Source organism: Mandrillus leucophaeus, unplaced genomic scaffold, assembly GCF_000951045.1.
Source record: "Mandrillus leucophaeus isolate KB7577 unplaced genomic scaffold, Mleu.le_1.0 Scaffold2, whole genome shotgun sequence".
Classification (NCBI taxonomy): domain Eukaryota; kingdom Metazoa; phylum Chordata; class Mammalia; order Primates; family Cercopithecidae; genus Mandrillus; species Mandrillus leucophaeus.
In genome coordinates, this window is record NW_012102031.1 from 11205595 (window position 1) to 11228249 (window position 22655).

Here is a 22655-nt window from a genome sequence, read left to right on the forward strand (position 1 = left end):
CTGGAGTGCAGTGGCGCGATCTCGGCTCACTGCAAGCTCCACCTCCCGGGTTCATGCCATTCTCCTGCCTCAGCCTCCCGAGTAGCTGGGACTATTTTCCAAAGTTTTTATAGTGAGTACTTATTGCTTTTGGAATCAAAATCAAATGTTGCTGTTTTTTTAAACATGTATGTATTCACCATAGACACCAGGGTATGGTAAGTTTTAGCCTGAAATCAAGAAAAAAAAAATATGGCCGGGCACAGTGGCTTCCGGGGCTGGAATCCCAGCCCTTTGGGAGGCTGAGGCAGGCGGATCACCTGAGGTCAGGAGTTCAAGATCAGCCTGACCAACATGGCAAAACCCCGTCTCTACTAAAAATACAAAAATTAGCCAGACATGGTGGCGCATGCCTGTAATTCCTACTAATCGGGAGGCTGAGACAGGAGAATTGGTTGAACCCAGGAGGCAGAGATTGCAGTGGGCCAAGATCATGCCACTGCACTTCAGCCTGGGTGACAGAATGAGACTCTGTCTCAAAAAAAAAAAAAAATTATTTAAAGTCTACTGCAGGCCACTCTAGTGCTAGACTTTAAAAGGGGACTGTTCACACCAAGCTGGGAGTCAGACAGACCCAAGTTCAAGTCCCAGCTCCACCCCTTCCCAGCAACTGACTTGAGTCTCGATTTTCTTATCTGTAAAATGGTGATTAAAATACTTTCCCTGGTTGCCTCATGAGGCCGGTGTGGGGGTAAAATGAGATGAGGGCTACAGAATGGCTTCGTGATGCATGGGCAGACTCCTGCAGAGGCTCGGCAGCTACTACAGGACAGACCAGGCAGGAGACATCAAGAGGGCAAGGCTGGGTTCCTTCGGTGCCCACAGTGTAAGAGGACAGACAGTGCTGTCCACGGACAGCCAAGGAGGGGGGTCAGGATGGCCCCGGCTAGGAATGGTCCACTTGGAAGGAAGTGATGTTATTAATACATAACTAGGAGGGATAACCTTTGGCCTTAAGCAATGCAAAATGTACTTCTAGAAACTGAGAAAACACTCTCAAAAAATGCACGAACAACATGAAAGGGGGAAAGCAAAGCTCAGACCTGAGTCCTGGCTTCCTGGCTCCCTGGTTAAGTGATGGTGGCTGTGGGAGGTAAACAATCCTCCCAGCCCAACTGTCTCACTTGTGTCGGAGGGAGAAGCGTGCACGCCTTCTAGGTCTTGCTAAGAGGCCTGATTGAAGGACAGATTCAGTATCGAGCACCTTCCCTGGATCAGGCCGTGTTCTAGGAGCTGGGGGTGCAGCAGGGAACCCACCAGGCAAGGATGCTGTCCTCAAGTGTGGCTCCCTAAGGGAGGTGACGCAGAGCAGTTGCTCATTACGGAGCCTACGTGGTGCAGTCAATAAATGCTTGTGCCAGAGGCAGGCATGGCCACGATGGTTAAGCAGCCTCGTATGGTGGCCTGGGGAGGCTTAGGGGAAGCAATGAAAGTTTTCAGGTGGTTGAAGTGTTATTTGAAAGAATAATGGGCCTGGCGCAGTAACTCACGCCTGTAATCCCAGCACTTTGGGAGGCCGAGGCGGGCAAAACGCTTGAGGTCAGGAGTTGGAGACCAGCCTGGCCAACATGGTGAAACCCCATCTCTACTAAAAATACGAAAATTAGCCGGGCATGGTGGCAGGTACCTGTAATCCAAGTTACTTGGGAGGCTGAGGCAGGAGAATCGCTTGAACCCTGGAGGCGGAGGTTGCAATGAGCCGAGATCGCGCCATTGCACTCCAACCTGGGCAATAAGAGCAAGACTTCATCTCAAAAAAAAAAAAAAAAAAAAAATCATGTAAGACAGGACTATGCTAGGAATCTTTAAGCTGCCATTCACTGAGTGCCACACATGTAATAACTCAATCCTCACAGCAACCCCATGGGATACTATTATTATGATCTTCATTTAACAAATGAGGAAACAGAGGCACAGGTCAGTGCAGTGACTTGCCTGAAGTTGCATAGCGGTAAAGCCAAGATTGGAAACCAGTCGGTTTGTCCTACTCCATTGTCTCTGCAGCTTGGTGGGTGCCCCAGACAAGCTGGTCTTAAGAGCTCAGAGCTTCCTTTGGAAGCCAAAAGCACTGACACTGAGAGTGTCTGGGCCATGGCAGGGTGACCATCTGTCAAAGCATTCTTATGGGGCTTTCTGACCATATCAGATGAATGGATCTTTCTATGGAACAAACAGCACCCAGAGCCTTGGTGGCAATGCTCTGAGATGCTAAGAGTGACTTCTTCTTGTCTCTTTCAGGTCACAGCCCCACACTTTCCGGTGGTGGTCAAGCTGGGACATGCCCACGCTGGAATGGGAAAGGTATGAGAAACAGCCCTTCTACTCACAGTGGACACACCTAGAGATTCCTCAGAGTACCTGTTCCTCTCTCCCTCTGTCCCCCGTCAACCCCTTAGCACAGGCACCCAGAACAGAGTGTTAAAAAGAATCCACAGTACATCTCCCTCCCCTCCCAGCCCACCTTCCTCGGAGCTCCTGGTGCACAGAACATCTCTCCAGTTCGGTCCATCCTTGCCAAACCCTACCTGGAATTGCTGACTAATCATTCTCTATGATTGCGACTCGAGAAAGGGATGTAGAGCATTTTATTGACTGTAATTCTTTTGTGAGGGGTTGCTGCCGTCATCTCCACAGCCTTGTTGTAAGCCCATGTCTTACTTACCTCTGTATTACTCTATTAGTCCGTTCTCACACTGCTATAAAGAAATACCTGAAACTGGGTAATTTTAAAGAAAAGAGGTTTAATTGGCTCATGGTTCCACAGGCTGTACAGGAAGCATGGCTGGGGAGGCCTCAGGAAACTTATAATTGTGGCAGAAGGCAAAAGGGAAGCAGGCCTGTCTTACACGGCTGGAGCAGGAGGAAGAGAGAGAAGGGGGAGGTGCTACACATTTTATTTTGTTTTTGAGACAGAGCCTCACTCTGTCACCCAGGCTGGAGTGCAGTAGCTTGATCTCGGCTCACTGCAACCTCCACCTCCCAGGTTAAAGTGATTCTCATGCCTCAGCCTCCCGAGTAGCTGGGACTACAGGTGCGTGCCACCACACCTGGCTAATTTTTGTATTTTTAGTAGAGACTGTGTTTCACCATGTTGACCAGGTTGGTCTCAAACTCCTGACTTCAAGTGATCCACCTGTCATGGCCTCCCAAAGTGTTGGGATTACAGGTCTGAGCTACCGCACCCAGTCACACACTGTTTAAAAGTGCTACACACTTTTGAACAACCAGATCTCATGAGAACTCACTGTTACAAGAACAGCAAGGGGAAAATCCGCCCCCATGATCTAATCACCTACCAATAAGCCCCTCTTCCAACAATGGGGATTATAATTTGACATGAGATTTGCGTGGGGAGCCAAATCCAAACCATATCAATCACTGTAGGACTGACACCTAGGAAATGACAAACACATCTGGCTCCGTGGAAGAAGCCCCCAGAGTCAGTTAACTGCAAAAGTCAATAATATACTATATTTCACACAGTCACATGTAACATCCTGACAAACTGTATTGGTCAGACTGTTTCAGTTGCAAGTGCCAAAACGTTCAAGATATTAGGATGTCTGAGGTAGTTCTTGGTAGATTCGAGCAGAGCTGGATCCAGGAGTTCAAATGAAATAGAGCCTGATCTCCCTCTTTATCTCTTGGTTCTGTTCATCTCTACTTGGCGTTTTCTTCAGATGGTCTAAATGGCTGTGAGCCACCCAACCTGGTCCCTAAGCTCACCATCTCTAAAGGATAAAGACCCTCTTTTTGTCCAGCACCCCTGTATTTAATCCCATGGAACCTTGTTTGGATCAATGTGCTTGGCCTCAACAATGGGATGTGGAGATGGTTTAGCCCCAGTCAAACCATATGCATCAGAGTCCCACAGGAAAGGGGGCACTGGGTCTCCCACAGTTTGCCTCTCAAGCCTCTGGCTCTGAAGCAAGTGGGAACATGTGGATCTCAGTACCTGTCACTCACATTGGAGGGGACTTGAGCCCAGACACAATGCCTAACACAGTGGATCCTAGATAAAGTACAGCTGGAGCTAAACAATGTGGGGCCAAGTAGACACCTTGCTTTGAGTAGGCCCACCCAGACATGAATAATTCTTCACCTCACACCTGTAGTCGTCCCCACCCTGTTATGCCTTCTGTATGCCTAAACTCCATTCCCTTCAGGCAGTCTAAAAAGGAATGGGTCAGCCGGGCATGGTGGCTCACACCTGTAATCCCAGAACTTCGGGAGGCCAAAGAGGGCGGATCACCTGATGTCAGGAGTTAGAGACCAGCCTGACCAACATGGAAAAACCCTGTCTCTACTAAAAATACAGGATTACATGCCTGTAATCCCAGCTACTCAGGAAGCTGCAGCAGGAGAATCTCTCGAACCCGGGAGGCGGAGGTTGCGGTGAGCCGAGATCATGCCATTCATTGCACTCCAGCCTGGGCAACAAGAGTGAAACTCCATCTCAAAAAAAAAAAAAAAAAAAAAAAAAAAGAAAAAAAGGGGGGAATGGATCCGGCAGGTCAGGGCATGGCCCACAGCTTGGACATCTGCATAAACTTAAGCGAGTTACCATCTAACTTCTCCTGTTTCCCTCATCAGTCAAACGATAATTCTAATAACTTCCTTTTAAAAAGAGTCCTCCCTTCAGAATACATCTCTCTAGAAAGTACACAACTTGAGGGCAGGAAGTTCTGCCTGTTTTTCCACTGCTGTATCCCAGGGCCCTGAGTGGCACCTGGTACACAGGAGCCCCCGTGTCCTACTTCTTGCTTGGGTGGATGAATGAATGAACCTCTCTTTAGCCATCATGCTATGTCTGCCCCCCAATTCCCTCGCCTCCCACTCCCTCTTCCACCCCTGCATATGGCTCCAGCCCCCTTCACTCCACTAAAGCTGTCCTCTCAGTGGTCTCCAGTGATCCTCTGTTGCTAATTCAGTGGGCACTTTTCTGTCCTTATTGGAATCCCCCTCTCTCTATCATTTAACGTGGCTGGCCATCCTTTTGTCCCAAACTCTCTTTATAGTGGCCTCTGGCGTTTGCTCCTTTTCTGGCTTTCCTCCTTTCTGTCTCTGGCCACTCCTTCTTCATCTCCTTCAAGAACTTTTCTTCTTGCGTCATCCCTAACCATGGCTATTCCATCTGCACACCATCCCTGAGTGCTCTTGTCAACTACCTCAGCTTCAGCTGCCATCTGCATGCCAACAGACTCCCGAGCTGCCTTTTGCCTTCTCAGAGCATGAGGCTCTTATATGCAGTTATCTCCCCTACGTCTCTATTTTGTCTCCCATGGAAACCTCAGACTCTAAACATCCCAGACCAGGCTCAGCATCTTCCCAGACACCCTTACCTCCCTCCTTCTCCTCCTCTTCCTCCTCTGCTTCCTCCTGTGACCTCCATCTCTGCAGCAGGAACCACCAGTCATTCGGTTGCCTCAAAACAGAAATCTGGGAGTCATCTCCCCCTCCTCCATGTCCAGATGGTCTCCAAGTCTTGTCAATTGCCCCTTGTTAATGTTTCTCTGACCTGTATCTTTCTCTCCACCCACTGCCACCATCTTGGACAGCTCTGGCAAAGTCAAAACATTCCCAAGAATTAAACTCTGTGCCTAAAGCTTAAAATAATCCCCAAATGACATAAAAAGAAGGAAATACTTAAAGAGATGAGAAACTCAGGTCCAGAAGGGCCTCCCAAAACATGGAAAGGAGGGGGCACTCCAAGGATTAAAAAAAAAATGACACAGACCAGAATAAACTGAGGTTTGCAAAAATGCTGAGATCAAGGGAAAAGGACTTTTCTCCTTATGTTTGGAATGAGAAAACTTGCAGGAGCAGTCTAGACCAAGTTGACGAAGCAAATGATGTCATGTTCATAGCTGAGAGAGAGAAAAACAAAGCTGGTACCTCCTGTGGTGCATTTACCATCTCTTGAGAGTGAAGATTGTCCTCCTGGAGACAAGCAAAGAGAACATTCCTAGAAGAAAGCTGGTAAGGAGGCTGTCAATGAGCTCAGTGTTGCTTGAAATCTACCCAGGCCCCCATGGATGGAATTGCTGGCCTATCCCAAACTATACTTCACTCCCTTGTTCTTTTACACTTGTGGTGCCTACTCTATGCTGAGAATCAGAAAATCAATAGGACCCAGTCCCTGTCCTCAAGGAATTGGAGAGATAGTCGCATAAATATGCATCATGTGTTGTTGGGGCCTTGTAGAAGGCTGTACAGAGGGTATGAGGCTTAGAGGAAAGAACTTAATTCCACCTAGATGGAAAAGGCATCCTAGGAGAATTGATGTTTGATTTAGAAAGACAAGTGCACGGCCTTCATTGGTGCTGGTGATTAAGAGCATGCCCAGGAAAGGACAAAACTCAACTAGGAAGAGGAAACCTGGCATCAGGGAAACTGCATGCGGTTGGGTGTGCCTGGAGATTTAAGAAATCCTAACAAACAAAAAAGACTAGAAGACAAGAGATGGAACAATTACCCCCTTGTATTAAAATAAAAAAAAATAGTGGACATCATGAGAAACAGAAATCAAAATATAGTGAAACTCTCATGCCATTTTGGGAGTGCTTAGACAGTGGTCCATATTCATGGGGCTACCATAAGTTCCTTAGAAGTCAGTCAGGTTAGACAAGTGGTTGAGAGGCAAATGATCTGCCCCCGGGCGGGAGGCATTTGGACGTGTCTGGAGGAAATTTTATTTGTTATAACTTGAGGATGGTGAGGGTGTAGTACTGATATCTACCAGGTAGAAGCCAGGGGTGCTGTAAACATTCACAGTACATAAGACAGCTTCCCACGACAAAGAATGGTACTGCCCCAAAATGTCAATACAGTCGATCCCACTTACCTGCTGGTGATACATTCCAAGACCCCCAGTGGATTCCTGAAACCACAGATAGTTCTGAATATCGTTTATTCCTCTACATGCCTATGATAAAGTTTAATTTATAAATTAGGCACAGTGCTCTTGAACTTTGGGGCCACTATGAAGTAAAATAACAGTTACTTGAACATTCTATGACAATGTATCCGGTAACTGAGATGGCTCCTACGTGGCTAACGGGTGGGTGGCATATACAGCACAGACGTGCTGGACACAGCGATGATTCATGTCCCAGGCAGAATGGAGCTGGATGGTACAAGATTTCATCACGCTACTCAGGATGGTGCGCACTTTAAAACGTTGGAATTCTTTATTTCTGGAATGTTCCATTTAATGTATTTGGACCGCAGTTGACCGTGGGTAACCGAAACCACAGATAAGAAGGGACGACTGGAGTATCAAGATTGAGAAACATTGGACAAAACTAACTTCATTTCCTTTTTTGGAGATTTTACCAGACTAGAAACCAGAGGAAGCCGTGGTGACAACAGAGTTCAACATGTTTCAAAGCATGTTCTGAAGAATTATAATTACTCAGGATGCCAAAATATATTTTTGTCATATAGGTTTGGAAAACTCTGCATTAAAGTAAGCTTTTAGTGCAGAACTTCTTAGAGTCATAAATTTTGTCATATACATTGTGAGGGTATAAGAATATGGAAAAGTAAGCAGAAATTCCCAGATTTATCTGACTCCAGAAACCTTTGGCCATTTTCTGTTGAGATGGTTGTCCTTTTATTAATTTGTAAGAACATCTCGCATTTGAAGAACATTAATGCTTTGTCATACTTTGGAACTGTTTTCTCCTTTTGACAATGACCTGTTCGCCTTATTATTCAGTTTTTAGCAATTTTTAAAGTTTTTTTTAAATGCAGCCATATGTCTCCATGTTTGGAAGCAGATTGTTATTATAGCGGCTAAGGGTGTTTATTTGAATCTAGGTCACACCACCTAATAGTTGTGAGACCTTAGATAAGTTGCCTCCCCCACTTTAGTTTCTTCTTACGTAAAATGAACGTAGTAATAGTATGAGCTTCATAAGCTGGTTGTGAGGATTAAGAGACATTATGTACATCAAGCACGTAGCTCAGTGCCTGGAACAAGTGGGCACACCAGAAATATGACCTGTCGTCATTAAGAATGTTCAGACCTGCTCTGGGGACCCAAAATCCAACCTAAGTCAGTAGGGGAGATACGACTAAATAGCATCATATGTCAGAGACTTTATTTCACTTGGCTACAAGTTTAGTGTGACTCAGATGAGGACTGGGTTGCCAAAAGCTCTAATCAACAAATGCCAAATAAATAGATGAAAATAGGCTCAACTTTATTAGTCATCAGGGAAATGCAAATTAAAACCACAATGAGTTGCCACTTTATAGCCACGAGAATAGCCAAAATTAAAAAGATTAATAATGTTAAGTGTTGGTGAGAACATGGAACAATTGGAACACACACGCAGAAAGTATAAATGTTTTGTAAAAGCATAAATTTGTACAACCACTTTGGAATATAGCTTCATATTGCCTACTAAGCTGATTACACAGGAGCTATATCAGGTATAGCCAACCTAAATACATGAATGTGTGACTGATGCACATGATTATACTAGCTTTGTTTATAATTGCTGAAAATTCATGTGTCCATTTAACAGAATAGATAAATCAATTGCAGTATATTCATATAAATGGAATATTTTCAGCAATAAAAATTAATGAACTACAACTACATATAGCAACTTGAATGAATCTCACAAATGCACCATTTAGTGAAATAAGTCAGAAACAAAAAATTGACTATTTCTATAGTTCCATTTATACAAAATTAGAAAACCAGGAAAACATAACTATAGCATTAATTCATATACATATTTAGGTGATAAAACATCTAAGAAAAGCAAGAGATTATCACCATAAAAGTCAGAACAGAAGTTATCTTTGGAGAGGAGGGAGGGGATAGTCATGGAGATGAGGCAGAAGTGGGCAAAGTTCTAGTTCTTGATTTAGGGGGTGGTTTTGTGGGTATTAGCTTTGTGATAGTTCATTGAATTGTTGTTTTTGCCCTTCTTCATAGTTGTGCTATATTTCAGAATAAGATTTAAAAAACATAGTTCACTCTTAGGATATATGAATGGAAAGATGATACCCAAAACGAAAATGAGAGCCCTGCACCTAGCTGGCCAGTCCACAGCCAGAAGATTGTGTTGTTCTGGGTTGCACCAATTTTGGGTATTTGAGAGGGATAGTGACAAATTAATGTATGGAAGAATGAACCAAGTAGTGAATGGATGAGGCATATACCCCAGAAGAACTAGAGACAGTGTGACCAACATCTTCAGAAACATGGAGGATTGTCACAGGAAGATAGATTAAACCAATTCTACATAACATCTAGTGGGCAGAGTTGGGACCCAATCAGTGATATCAGTCCTGTGGAAAGAGCAACTTTCTAACAATCAGAGGCAAATCTTACTGGACTGCTCCTTTAGGTATGAGGTTCTCATCACTGGACAGCTGGAGCAAAGATGAGAGAGTTAGGAAACTTGTTGAGAGTTTCAAGAGATTAGGTATTATGTGAGGTTCTTAGCCTGAGATGTTTGCACCCTCTGAAATAGAGACAAACTTGTATGTGTGTTTATGTGTGGATGTGACATGAACATTTTGGGAGAAAAGGGTCCATAACTTCCTTCAGCTTCTCATTAGTCGCCTATGACCAGCCCAATTAAGACACCATGGAGGTGACCCTTACATTATCCTCCAATGATGAGAATCTGTGGTTTTAACCAATGTTATGAGCAGTCCATTGGAAGGAATTGCACAATATCATGTTGATGCAGAGCAGGCAGCCCCACAACTGGGACTTAGCCTGGGAAGGTTCTTGGCTTTGTTCAGGAAAGAATTCAAGAGCAAGAGAGCAAACCAGTGGTAGAAGAAAACAGGTTTATTGAGTCAGCAGTGTTACAGCTCCGTGACTGCTCCTGCAGAGCAGGGCTACCCCACAGGCAGTGTGTTGAGAAAAGGAGCTCGGGGCAGTGTTTCAGTCATATTTACACCCATTTTTAATTACATGCAAATTAAGAGGCAGGTTATTCAGAAATTTCTAGAAAAGGGGTGGATCTGTCAATTCCATGGAAAGAGGCAGTAACTTCAGAGTTACTGGCAAGGGTAAACTGGCATGGCACTGGTGGGCATGTCTTATGGAGAGGTGCTTTTGCCTCTTTCCTGGTTCAGCCAGTCATCAGTCTGGTCTGAAGTAAAGACCTGCCTCCTACCTCAGTGTTTCCATCATAACAACCCTGTGAGGTGGATATTATTAGAACTTCTGTTTTACAGATCAGGAAACTGAGGCACAAGCAGTAAATGGAGGAGTGGGGCACAACCCTCAGGCAGTCTGGCTGAGCTCAGGGGAGTGACATGGTGCCAGGTATTCTAACACTCCACCTTGCAGGCACAGGGTTTGTTATCCTTCAAAGAAGACCCTAGAATAATGAGTGACAGGTTGGGAAACCTCTGCAGACACCCCTGACTGTTCCGGGTGATGAGGGGGCCGCTCCTCCATGCGATGTTTCCAGCAGCACCGGCATCTTGCACACCCTGACTTGGCCAGGTTCACTGCTGTCATCAGCTCCAAGTGACCTGGACTCGGATCCCTTCTCTTAGGCTGACTCACTTAATGAGCTTTCCGGGCATGGTTGGCCTTTGGAGTGGGAGTCAGTGGCCCAATAACATGGTGATGAAGAGGGAGTATTAGAAAATGAGCAAATAGAGGAATGGATCCCAGGCGAACAGTTAAGAAATCAAAAGGTTCCCTGCAACTGGGAGACTGCCAGAGAGGAGAGTCTTTCTGTGTTTCACACATCAGCAGAAGTCCAGCCAAAAGTGAGCAGAGGAGAGGCACCCACCCACGAGGTGTTTTCGGGGGAGGGGAGTTCTGGGGCCCAGCCAAGCCACGAGGGACCCCCCACCCCACCACCCACTGCCCTCCCTCTCAATCCCACCTCCCTCCCTATGTCCTCTTTCACCCACCCGCCACTTCCTTTTGATGGCCACCGGCCTCCTTTATTCTCCGCTTCTCTCTCTTTTTTTTTTTCTTTTTTTTTCTTTTTTTTTTTTGTGAGACAGAGTTTTGCTCTGTCACCTAGGCTGCCGTGCAGTGGTGCGATCTCGGCTCACTGCAACCTCTGCCTCCTGGGTTCAAGCAATACTCCTGCCTCAGCCTCCTGAGTAGCTGGGACTACAGACGCAGGCCACCATGCCCAGCTAATTTTTATATTTTTAGTAGAGCTAGGGTTTCACCATGTTGGCCAGAATGGTCTAGATCTCCTGACCTCATGATCCACCCGCCTCGGCCTCCCAAAGTGCTGGGATTACAGGCATGAGCCACCGCGTCTAAACTAGTCTCTGCTTCTCATGGGCACAGTGGGCCCTCGGGAGGGAATACATCAGTCCCCTACACCTTAATGAAGACTTTAGGCACTGTGCTGCCTTTACACAGCCTCTGCAATGAAGTTGTCCTCTCCACAAGCGCAATACACACAGTCCGTCCTCATCATTCACAGACTCCATGTTTGCCAGTTCATCCACTTGTGAAAATTCCTTTGTAGCCCAAAATGAAATCTCACAGCGGTTTTGTGGCCATTCACGGACCTGCTCAGAGTGGTGAAAAATTTGAGTCAAATAACACTCTGTCTCCTGGTTTCAGCTCTCAACCCATAAGCAGGTGTCCTTGTGGTCTATTTGGTGCCACATTTATGCATTTTTGTGCTTTTTGTTGATGATTTCACTGTTTTTCATTTTAAATGCCCTCGAAGTATAGTGCTGAAGTGATGTCTGGTCTTCCTAAGTGATATTCTTTATGGAAAAAAATACATGTGTTAGATAAGTTTCATTCAGGCATGAGTTATAGTACCATTGGCATTGAAGATAAGTTTCATTCAGGCATGAGTTATAGAACCATTGGCATTGAGTTTAATGTCAGTGAATCAACAATATATATTAAGATGTCTTTTAGCAGAAACACGTATAACGCAAGTTTGTATATTCACCACTGGATGAAAATATTGTGACCAGAGGCTTAAAGGAACCTAACTCTGTATTTCCCCTAGGAGCAATGGGGTGTTCACCACAACTTTATAAGGCATAACTACCATTAATAATGAGAATCAACTGCATGTGTATATTTGCATGTGTGTGCGTGTGTGTGTATATATATATATAAAAGACACACATGCCCATTAATAATGAGAATCAACTGCGTGTGTATATTTGCATGTGTGTGTGTGTGTGTGTGTATATATATATATAAGACACACATGCCCATTAATAATGAGAATCAACTGCATGTGTATATTTACATGTGTGTGCGTGTGTGTGTGTGTGTATATATATATACACAAAAGACGCACATGCCCATCTTGTAAAGAGTCCTTAAATTGGTTTCCTGCCTTTGAAAGCTAAAATGCCATGATTCTAGGCATAAGCAGAGCTAACTGAAACAGTCATCGTATGCTTCTGTGTAATCTGATGTTCACCTGTTGAAGGCAGGACCATCTGGATCATGAAGTCATTTTTTAACGAGGGTTTAAAGCCAAAATCTCTATGCGAGATCTTCCTCTGCCACCTCCTGCATCCACACACCATCCTTGGTTCACTGGAAAGAGCCCTGGCCTAGGTTTGGGAAATCTGGGTCATCCTGCCAGCCTCACACTCCCTAGGACCAGCAGTAACCACCCGTGCCAGTCACTTAAACCTATAAATGCAATTTCCCCTTATTTCATGATTTTCCTCACTCAGTCACTTGGGACAGCTAGCGAGTAAAAGTGCATTAGAAAGTCTAAAGCTTCATAGAAATAGGAGATGGGGAGATAAGTAAAAGAGAGTATGGGCTTTGGGCTTAGACTGATGCTGGTGAAAACCAACTGATGGCTGGGGTTCTGAGTTTGGCTCTACCGTTTGCCAGCATTGTGACCTTGAGCAAATTTCTTCACTTCCCTGGGTCTCAGCTTCTCTGGGATAACTCAGAGCAGATTACATGGATGAATAAGGACAGAGAAGGAGGATATTAACAATTCCCAAGTGCCCGTGCACCACAGTGAGTGCCTTGTGCATCTCCTCTAACCTTCAGAGGCATGCCAGAGGTATTTCTAATCCCTGTTTTATAGAGGTACCAACAGTCATTCTGCCCAAGGTCACAAGTAAGTGGTGGAAGCAGAATTTGGACTGAGATTGGCAGCCCTTTTCTACTTGCTGCCGGGGACTCTCAAGAACACCCTGGTGGAATCATCTCTTCCCAGTACAAGGCAAGGAGCCAACTTATTTGGAGAGTTTATTTATAAAGAATTTCACAAGGCCCCACCCGAGAAACATGTCAGTACCTTTGAGACCAGCACTGACCTTTTGCATATGAACTGCTCTTGTGTTTTGGTCAGCTGATCTCACATCAGGCCTGAGGCCAAGACCCAGAACATTCATTTCAAAAGAATGATTAAAAAAAAAAGAAGAAAGAAAGAGTACCACCCCCTGGCACTGTGTTTTAAAGACAGTGTGCACCATCTATAAGCCCCATTTTGTCAAGAGGGACACAGGCCCAGGAACAGACTCGTTTGGAAGAAATAAATTGCCTGTTCTTATGAACACTGATGCACAGGACCCCCTCCATGAAAAACAAAGAATATCACTTTTTTTTTTTTAACTGACAGACATTGTAAAGCATTAAGATTTCCTTTTTTCTTTTTTCTGTTTTCCTGGTGATGTCTGTTGAGCCATCCTGACATTGCATCTAACAAAAGCCAGAGAATTCTTCTCCTTAGGAGACCCTCAGACAGAAGAGGGACACACATCACCCAGTGGGGTGGGGAACATTATAATTTACCATACTCCAATCACCAAAAGCTCCTTGCTTTTCCCCAGCATCAGACAGTCACATACAATTTACAAATTTGTAAACTTTTGAGGCTCCCAGCAGTCCTTTGAGGTGGATATTGCATCATGATGTAATCGTAATCGGTTGGTTTGCCCGATGCACAGCAAGTCAATAAGCCAAGGCAACAGGGATTGCAGCAAAGAAAGAGTTTAGTAATCATAGGGTAGCCAAACAGGGAAACAGGAGGAAACCTCAAATCCACCCCTCCTGGGAGTTTGAAGCCAGAAATTTCAAGGGGTTTGGAGTGAGCCAAGGTGTCGGGATTATTGATTGGTCAAAGAGTGCAGAGTAAAGCCATGGGACAGGGAAATGAAGAAACCGCATTCTCATGCTGATTCGATTCCTCTGTGGGTGTTTTCAAACTGGTTGTCATTAGCTGTCCTGCTGGAATTCAGGATCTGAAGAACATCTTAAGCAATTCTTAAACAAAAAGCCTTAGAAGTCCATGGTCACTGATTGTAGCTATAGGAACAATAGGGATATAAATCAATTCGTGAACGAAAACCTATGATTCTAAGGTTAGAAATCCTACCTATAGGAACAATGAGGATGCAGATGGTCAGTATCTAGTGCTACCTGACTGTCAGTTACAAGGAAGTGGGCCAAAGTGTGGCCTGATTCGTGCTTAATAGACCTATATTTCTGCACAGGACCCAGCATGTAATTCTTATTAACCCTGTGAGGACAGTTTCAATAATACTCATTTTACAGATGAGATAAGCAGAGATCAAAGAGGAGAAATGATTTGCACAGGGCCGCATATCACATGCACACGTTCTTTCCACTGGTTCTGCCATCCATGCCAGGGGAGGTAAGACTCCAAAGAGTTCCGCCAGGCCTTTTGGAACACAGCCTGTGTGGCTACTGAGGGCTTCTCTAGCCAAAATGCTCAGGCACAGCCCGTTCTTATCATCAGTAGGCATGAGAAGCATGATCCTAAAACCAGGGGAGGCCCCCTGCCCTACCGAGGTCTGGGGCACAGGGCAGCCTTCCAGCAAAGCTTCCAGGAAGTGAAACCAGCCGCATCTCTGGAATCTTGGAAATAGCTGTACTGGGGAGAAGCTGGCATCACTGCTGACAGGTGGCCATGGCAGGCTTGTTTTCCAGGAAGACCAGAGATGATGCAGACCATGGGTTTTTACATTTTGGGGTGTGCGTCTGTGCCCATGTGTTTGGGGTAGGGGAAGCAGCTTTCTAAAATACAAACATCTGCCTCTATTAAGCCTCCAGATCCATAGGACACTAGTAGCCAACCCTGATCTCTTGCTTGACTCTTAGTCTTCGGCCCCAAGAGATCTCCGTACCAATAGCTCCATCCTCCAGGGGTGAAGCTGGAAGACGAAGGAGGCACTGTGATGGGCCAGTGAATGCTACTCAGTCTTGTTCACATCATGACACTCCTAGAAAAGAGTGGTAGTTATACAACTCAGCAGGTCGATGGAGGAGGCTGCTAACAGCCGAAGAGAAGGACCTAGAGGCCCCCGGCCGCTCCAACAGATAACTCCAGTCAGTAGCCAAGGGCACCGATTCAGACGATCTGGACAATGGGCCCTGAAGTCAGACAGTCCTGAGCTCCTTGACAGTCTTGCTACTCAGTGTGCCCTATGGAGGTACTGGCAGCATCCGTATCACCTGGGAGTCCCTTAAAAATGCAGAACGTAGGCTGGGCACAGTGGCTCACACCTGTAATCCCAGAAGTTTTCAGGAGGCTGAGATGGGAGAATCACTTGAGTCCAGGAGTTCAAGACCAACCTAAGCAGCATGGTGAGACCCACCCCCACCCCCAGCCCATCTCTACAAAAATTAAATAAATAGATAAATAAATAAAAATGAGCCGGTTGTGGTAGCATGTGCCTGTGGTCCCAGCTACTTGGGAGGCTGAGGTAGGGGGATCACTAGAGCCTGGGAAGTCGAGGCTGTAGTGAGCTGTGATCACACCACTGCACTCCAGCCTGGGCAACAGAGTGAGACCTGGTCTCAAAAAAAAAAAAAAGGAGAGGGGAGAATGCAGACCTGTTTCCAGACCTGCCAAATCTGAATCTGCATTTTTAACAAAATGCCCAGGTGATTTGCAGGCTATTCAGCATAACCACTGGTTTTGACCTAGGGATGCAAACTCAGATGCCCAAGGGACCAGGCATTACCATGAGTCAGAAGCCCAGGCTGGGAGTTCGAGGCCATCCTGCAAGGGAAGTCACAACTTAGCCCCAGCCAGGGAAGCCTGATTTCCAGATTCTTTTATAACAATCAATTCTCAGGCCGGGTGTGGTAGCTCACACCTGTAATCCTAGCACTTTGAGAGGCTGAGATAGGCAGATCACAAGGTCAGGAGTTCGAGACCAGCCTGGCCAGCATGGTGAAAACCCATCTCTACTAAAAATATAAAAATTATCCAGGTTTGGTAGTGCATGCCTGTAGTCCCAGCTACTTGGGAGGCTGAGGCAGAAGAATTGCTTCAACCCAGGAGGCGGAGGTTGCAGTGAGCCTAGATCATGCCACTGCACTCCAGCCTGGGCCATAGAGTGAGACTCCGACTCAAAAAAAAAAAAAAAAAAAGGAAAGAAAAAGAAAAAAAGAATCAATATTGGCAACTAATTTAAAAATCTTTTGAAACACTGTATACGTCAAATAAAACAGCCAGCCACCCACTTAGGGTATCTTGGGGTGCCAGTTTAGTGACCCCAGCTTCAGACAAAAGACACTGAGTTTGGCCTTACCCTCTCTGTACAGGGGATCATTGAGCTTAATGGTTAAGGCCACAGGATGTACAAAGGACCTAAGAGTTTAAATCTTACTCAGCCAATTCCTAATTATATAACCTTGAGCGAGCACTTGACTTGCAATCTTTGTTTTTCTCACCTGTAAAACAGCCCCAATTGGCCGGGAGCGATGGCTTATGCCTATAATCCCAGCACTTTGGGATGCCAAGGCGGGCCGATCACCTGAGATCAGGAGTTCAAGACCAGCCTGGCCAACATGGCGAAACCCGTCTCTGCTAAAAACACAAAAATTAGCTGCTGGGCATAGTGGTGGGTGCCTGTAGTCTCTGCTACGCACGAGGCTGAAGCACAGGAATTGCTTGAACCTGGGAGGCAGAGGTTGCAGTGAGCCGAGATTGCGCCACTGCCCTCCAGCCTGGGTGGCAGAGCGAGATTCTGTCTCAAAAAATAAAAATAAAACGGGCCCAATAAATGTCCCTAGTAGAAAAGGGATTAACCTAAAGACTAATTGAGATAACGCACTCTTAAAAAATTGTAGATACTTAAGAGATGTTGATTTGCTTCCTCTGGCAGCTGACTGTGCACACAGAACACCCAGGGGATCTTGTTAAAATGCAGGCTCTCATTCACTCGATCTGCAGTCCCGCCTGCCTGGGGTTCTGAATTTCTAACAAGCTCCCAGGTGATATCAATGCTGCTAGGCCATGATCTAGGCAAGGGTCATCAAACTTTTCTTTTTTTTCAGACAGAGTCTCGCAACATCACCCAGGCTGGAGTGCAGTGGCCGGATCTCAGCTCACTGCAAGCTCCGCCTCCCGGGTTCACGCCATTCTCCTGCCTCAGCCTCCCGAGCAGCTGGGACTACAGGCGCCCGCCACCTCGCCCGGCTAGTTTTTTGTATTTTTTAGTAGAGACGGGGTTTCACTGTGTTAGCCAGGATGGTCTCGATCTCCTGACCTCGTGATCCGCCCGTCTCGGCCTCCCAAAGTGCTGGGATTACAGGCTTGAGCCACCGCGCCCAGCCAGGTCATCAAACTTTTCTGCACAGAGCCAGATGGTACCTATTTGAGGCTTTGCAGGGCACATGGTCTCTGTTGAAGCTACTCGGTCTGCCCTTGTAGTGGGAAAGCAACCACAGACAACACGTAATGAATGAGCAGTGCTATCTTCCACTGGAGCTCTACTCATGGACACTGAAATTTGAATTTCCTATCATTTTCCCACTTCGTATAATATTGTTCTTTGTTTGATTTTTTTCCCCAACTACAGTAGTTCCCTCTTATTGGCAAAGGATACATTCCAAGACTCCCGGTGGAAGCCTCAAACCAGGAACAGTACCAAACCCTACATTTACTGGGTTTTCCGATACATACACGTCTATGATATAGTTTAATTTATAAATTTAGGCACAGTAAGCAAGAAATAACAATAAATCATAATAAAATAGGACAATTATAGCAATCTACTATCACAGAAGTCATGTGAATGTGGTCTCTCCCTCTCAATATGTCCTGTTGTATAGTACTCACCTAGTTTTGGGCCATGGTTGACTGTAAGTAACTGAAACCACAGAAGGTGAAACCATAGATAAGGGGAGACTGTTGTGTTTAAAATTTTTAAAACTCTTCTTAACCCATGGGCTGTACAAAAACGGGTGGTGGGCTGGCTTTGGCCCTCAGGCCATAGTTTGTTGATGCATGATCTAGGTCATCTTCAACTCTGAGCCTGGCCATCTCCCTCCCCAACCAGGCTGTAAGCTCTGTGGACGCACAAGCTATACCCACTGACCTCAGCTCCCCTCCCCGCCTAGGCCAGGGCCCTGGACAGCGGAAAGCCCTGTCTTCTGCCCTACACAATGAGCAGAAGCCTGGGAAGAGAAAGTGTTGCTTTTCAGAGCTGACACTTCTCTGGTGCCTCCCTTCCCCTCCATTCAATTTCACGCTGTAACTCTATAAACATGTGGTTTATATGATTCCAAAGAATCAGTGACCCGAGGGCTCAATAACAACAGAAGGAGTTTTCATTTATTAAGGGAAAGAGCTAAGGAAAGGAACCAGCACTGATAAGCAGGATAATTAGACAGTTCCCCAAACAGTCCATCAAACCCTGTTGTTTCCATCACCTTCCCACCACCCCTTCCGGCCCCTGGCAGCAGTTGACCCAAGCGGCTGGGGCAAGGACACCTTTGAGCTCTAAGTTCTGGTCTTCAGAAGGGTTGGAGGAGGGGCAAGGGCTTTTGAGAATTTGAGATTAATGGCTTGCCATGGTCTGAATGTTGGTGTCTTCCTAAACATATTAGTTTCATATGTTGGAACTTAATACCCAATGTGATAGTATTAAGAGGTGGTTCCTCTGGGAAGTGATTAAGTCATGAGGACTCTGCCCATGTGAATGGGATTAGTGCCCTTATGAAGGAGGTGTGAGGGAGCTCCCTTGCCCCTTCTGCTGTGTAAGAATGCAGCAAAAGGCACCATCTATAAAGCCCTTATCAGACGCTGATCTGCTGGCACTTAGATCTTGGACTTCCCAGTCTGCAGAGCTGTGAGTAACAAATATCTGTTGTTTATGAATTATCCAGTCTAAGATATTTTGTTATAGCAGCCCTAACAGACTAAGACAGGGCTCTTACATTCATTCAATAAATACAGATGAATTTGGTGCCCAGGTCTTTGGAGTTAGGGAGTCAATAAATGTTCATTGAATATATTGGCAAACATTTCATAGAACATTTGTTGTTATGTTTAATCAATGGGTTAAATGTTGGGATGACACACTCATGGTTAAGATTCAGAGATGAAAAAGACATAGCTCCTGTATAAAGGGAATTTACACATATAAAACATAGACACAGGCTAGACAACAGTCTAGTGCAGGGCTTGGCAAACTACCACCCACAGGCCAAATCTAGCCCCACAACCTGATTTTGTTAATAAAGTTTTATTATAATATGGCCCTGCTTATTTGTGTACATAATGTCTATGTCTACTTTCACACTACAAAATCAGAGTTGAATAGTTTTTATGTCCTACAAAGCCTAAAATATTTACCACTGGACTCTTTACAGAAAACGTTTGCCAGTCTCTGGCCTAACACAATGCTTTTCCAAAAATGTGTACAACAAACCCCAATGAGGAATGCATTTTGCCTTGCCACCTGATTGCTAGATACAGTATACTGACCAAGATAAGTTTTACAGAATAATACTTGCCCTTACTATGTTCAAGGCATTCTGATATCTTCAGTTCTAGTGTATTTTATTTTTTAAAATGTTGGTTGTGATCCATTAAGTTGATTTGATGACCAATTTCAAACTCACAGTTTGAAAAATATTGCTTTGACTAAGGTCAGTGGCTCATGCCTGTAATCCCAACACTTTGGGAGGCAGAGGCAGGTGGATAGCTTGAGTCCAGGAGTTCAAGACTAACCTGGGCTACATGGCAAAACCCCATCTTTACTAAAAATAGAAAAAAAAGAAAAAAAATGCCAGGTGTGCTGGTGCACACCTGTTCTCCCAGATACCTATGAGGTTGAGTTGGGAGGATCACCTGAATCTGGTAGATTGAGGCTGCAGGGAGCCATGATCATGCCACTGCACTCCAGTCTAGGCCCCAGAGTGAGACCCTGTCAGAGAGAGAGAGAGAAAGAAAGAAAAAAGGAAAGAAAGAAAGAAAGAAAGAGAGAAATAAAGAAAGAAAGAAAAAAGGAAAGAAGAAAGAAAGAAAGAGAGAAATAAAGAAAGAGAAAGAAAGAAAAAAGAAAAAGAAAGAAAGAAAGAAAGAAAGAAAAGAAAGAGAAAAAAAGAAAGAAAGAAAGAAAGGGAAAGGAAAGGAAGAAAAGAAAGAAAATACTGGCTTACTAGAAAGCAAATCATCTTCATTCATTCATGTATTCAAGAAGTATTTATAGCATGCCAGGCACTTTGTACATGCCAGGCACTATTCTAGGCACTGGAGATGCAATATCAAACACAATCAAGTTCCTGCCTCATGCAGCTTACATGCTGTAGAGGGAAGCAGATGAATAAAAGAATAAACAAATAAATCTGCCATATGTCAGGAGACGAGAAGGGCTCTGAAAAAGAAAGACACCAAGTAAGAGGCAGAGTGTGATGAATGTGATCAGAGAAGCCTTTGTGTGAGGTGCCATGTAAAGGAAGGAGAGAGTGAGCCACGTGGACATGTGGAGGAAGGGCATGACAGCAGAAGGAACAGCACAGACAAAGGCCCTGGAGCAGGACCCACTCTATGTGGTCAAGGAAGAGGGAGGAGGCCAGTGGAGCAGGAGTGAGTGCTTGAGGTAAAATGTGGTAGGAAATAAGCTCCCAGAGTGGGGACAGGTGGTGGAAGAAGATTATGTAGACAACATACTGTGATCAAGGCAGAATGAGTAAACTCTGAAGCAGAAATATAAGCCAAGAGCTGAGAATCCAGTTACAGTCATGGCGGAGGACGAATCTCCATGATACTTTCATTTATCAAAAAAAATGTAAGCATGTGTAGACACTGTACTTAGAGAGCCACAACAGTGTGAGGAGCCAAAGATGAATGCACACTGGGCCTCCCAAGAGGGTCCCTTTCTAGCAGGAATCTAGCCATGCAAGCAAATGATTACATTGTCACAGCAGGAAATGTCATGGGCAAGAGGAGCCCCTTCCAGGGGGTTCCAGGGAAGACTTCCATAAAGGTGGGAAACTTGAGCTGTGTTTCCGAAGATAAGGAGACATCGCAGGTAGAAAAAGCAGAGAAAACTGTCCAAGACAGCAGGACCTACACACAAAAGCATAACGCACGCTGCTTGGAATGGGGGAAGCCACGATTCTTAACCCTGGCAGTGCATTCGAAGCACCCAGGAAGCTTGTAAATTACGCTTCTGCCTGGGGCCGAATCCCAGGGACTCTGATGTGATTGGCTGGAGTAAGGCCCAGACACTGGTGGTGTTGTATCCCCACTCATACTAGTGTAAAGCCAGTGTGGACAAGCCCTGGGCTGCAGTCAGGCCAGGAAGAGAAGGTGAGACTGGGGCCAGACCATGAGAGTGTTTCATGCTGCACTCTAGAATACAGGCTTTATCTTCTTGGTGAGAGAGACCCACTGGTGGGTTTCAAGCAAAGAATAGGCACGGTCGGATTCATAAGGGAGAAAAAGGTGCCCTGGCAGTGGTGTGAAGAGAAGAGGTGGGGGGGTGGTTGGAAAGAGGGGATAAGGGCCCCGTTAGGAAGAAACGGTGGCAGTTCAGAGAAGAGATGATAAGGGTTTGTACCCAGGCAGGAAGCAAGGCTGTGAGGAATGAGATAAGGATGCAGTCAAGTGATATGAAAAAAAGCAGACTTGAATGAATTTGGGAACCAACTGTGCCAGGCAGGAAAAGAACTCAAGACTATCATGATTCCATGACTGAAATGTACAATCAAGAAAAATTGGCTTGAAGGGAAAAGAGAATGGGTTTGGGTTTTAACATTTTGAATTTGAAGTACCTTATGGAAAATAGTCACCATCAGGAACCATGTATTTATTGACCACACACTAGGTGCCAGGCCCTGTGCTTCGTATTTCATGTGTGTTTTCTTACTCAGTTGTCACAGCAGCTCTCTGGGGTAGGTAATCTGATTAAACCCATTTACAGAAGGGAAAACTGAAGCTCAGACAAGCGAAGCCAATGGGAGGAATGGTGAATTATATCTGTTATGGTGTGCAGGGGATAGTCGGCACACAGCTTGGCACATGATGAATGCCCAGAGAATGGCCATAATATTAATAGTTATTATCTCCTCCCCATGGTGGGAAGACTTCAAGCCAGGTCTGCAAGAGAGAGAACCAGGAATACTTGGGAGCCCTGTGGATGTGTGGGTGCCTCAGAGTGTGTCTATATGTCAATAGACCCATACTCAGGCCGTTGCTTTGTTTTATTTCTGGCTTCCTAATGAAGGCATCTCAAATACTCTTGATATTAACCCCTCACCAGCCCTATCCCATGACCACTTGTCATTATTTTATTTTTTTTAATTTCTTCCCACAAAGTTAATCTCAATCTACTCACATTTGTTCTGTTCTGTGAGGGAAATTGTGTTGTTGGCCATGAAACCAGAATAGGTTTGT

General features: G+C 45.3%; 1 protein-coding gene across 1 annotated transcript in view; it reads left to right on the forward strand.

The window, feature by feature from the left end:
- The window catches only part of SYN3 (synapsin III), a 613179-nt gene that overhangs the window by 528794 nt on the left and 61730 nt on the right, over nucleotides 1-22655 (forward strand). Inside the window, exon 7 of the mRNA XM_011978990.1 lies at nucleotides 2278-2340. Within this exon, the coding sequence (XP_011834380.1) occupies nucleotides 2278-2340 (63 nt within the window). The remainder of the gene's footprint in view (nucleotides 1-2277; nucleotides 2341-22655) is intronic.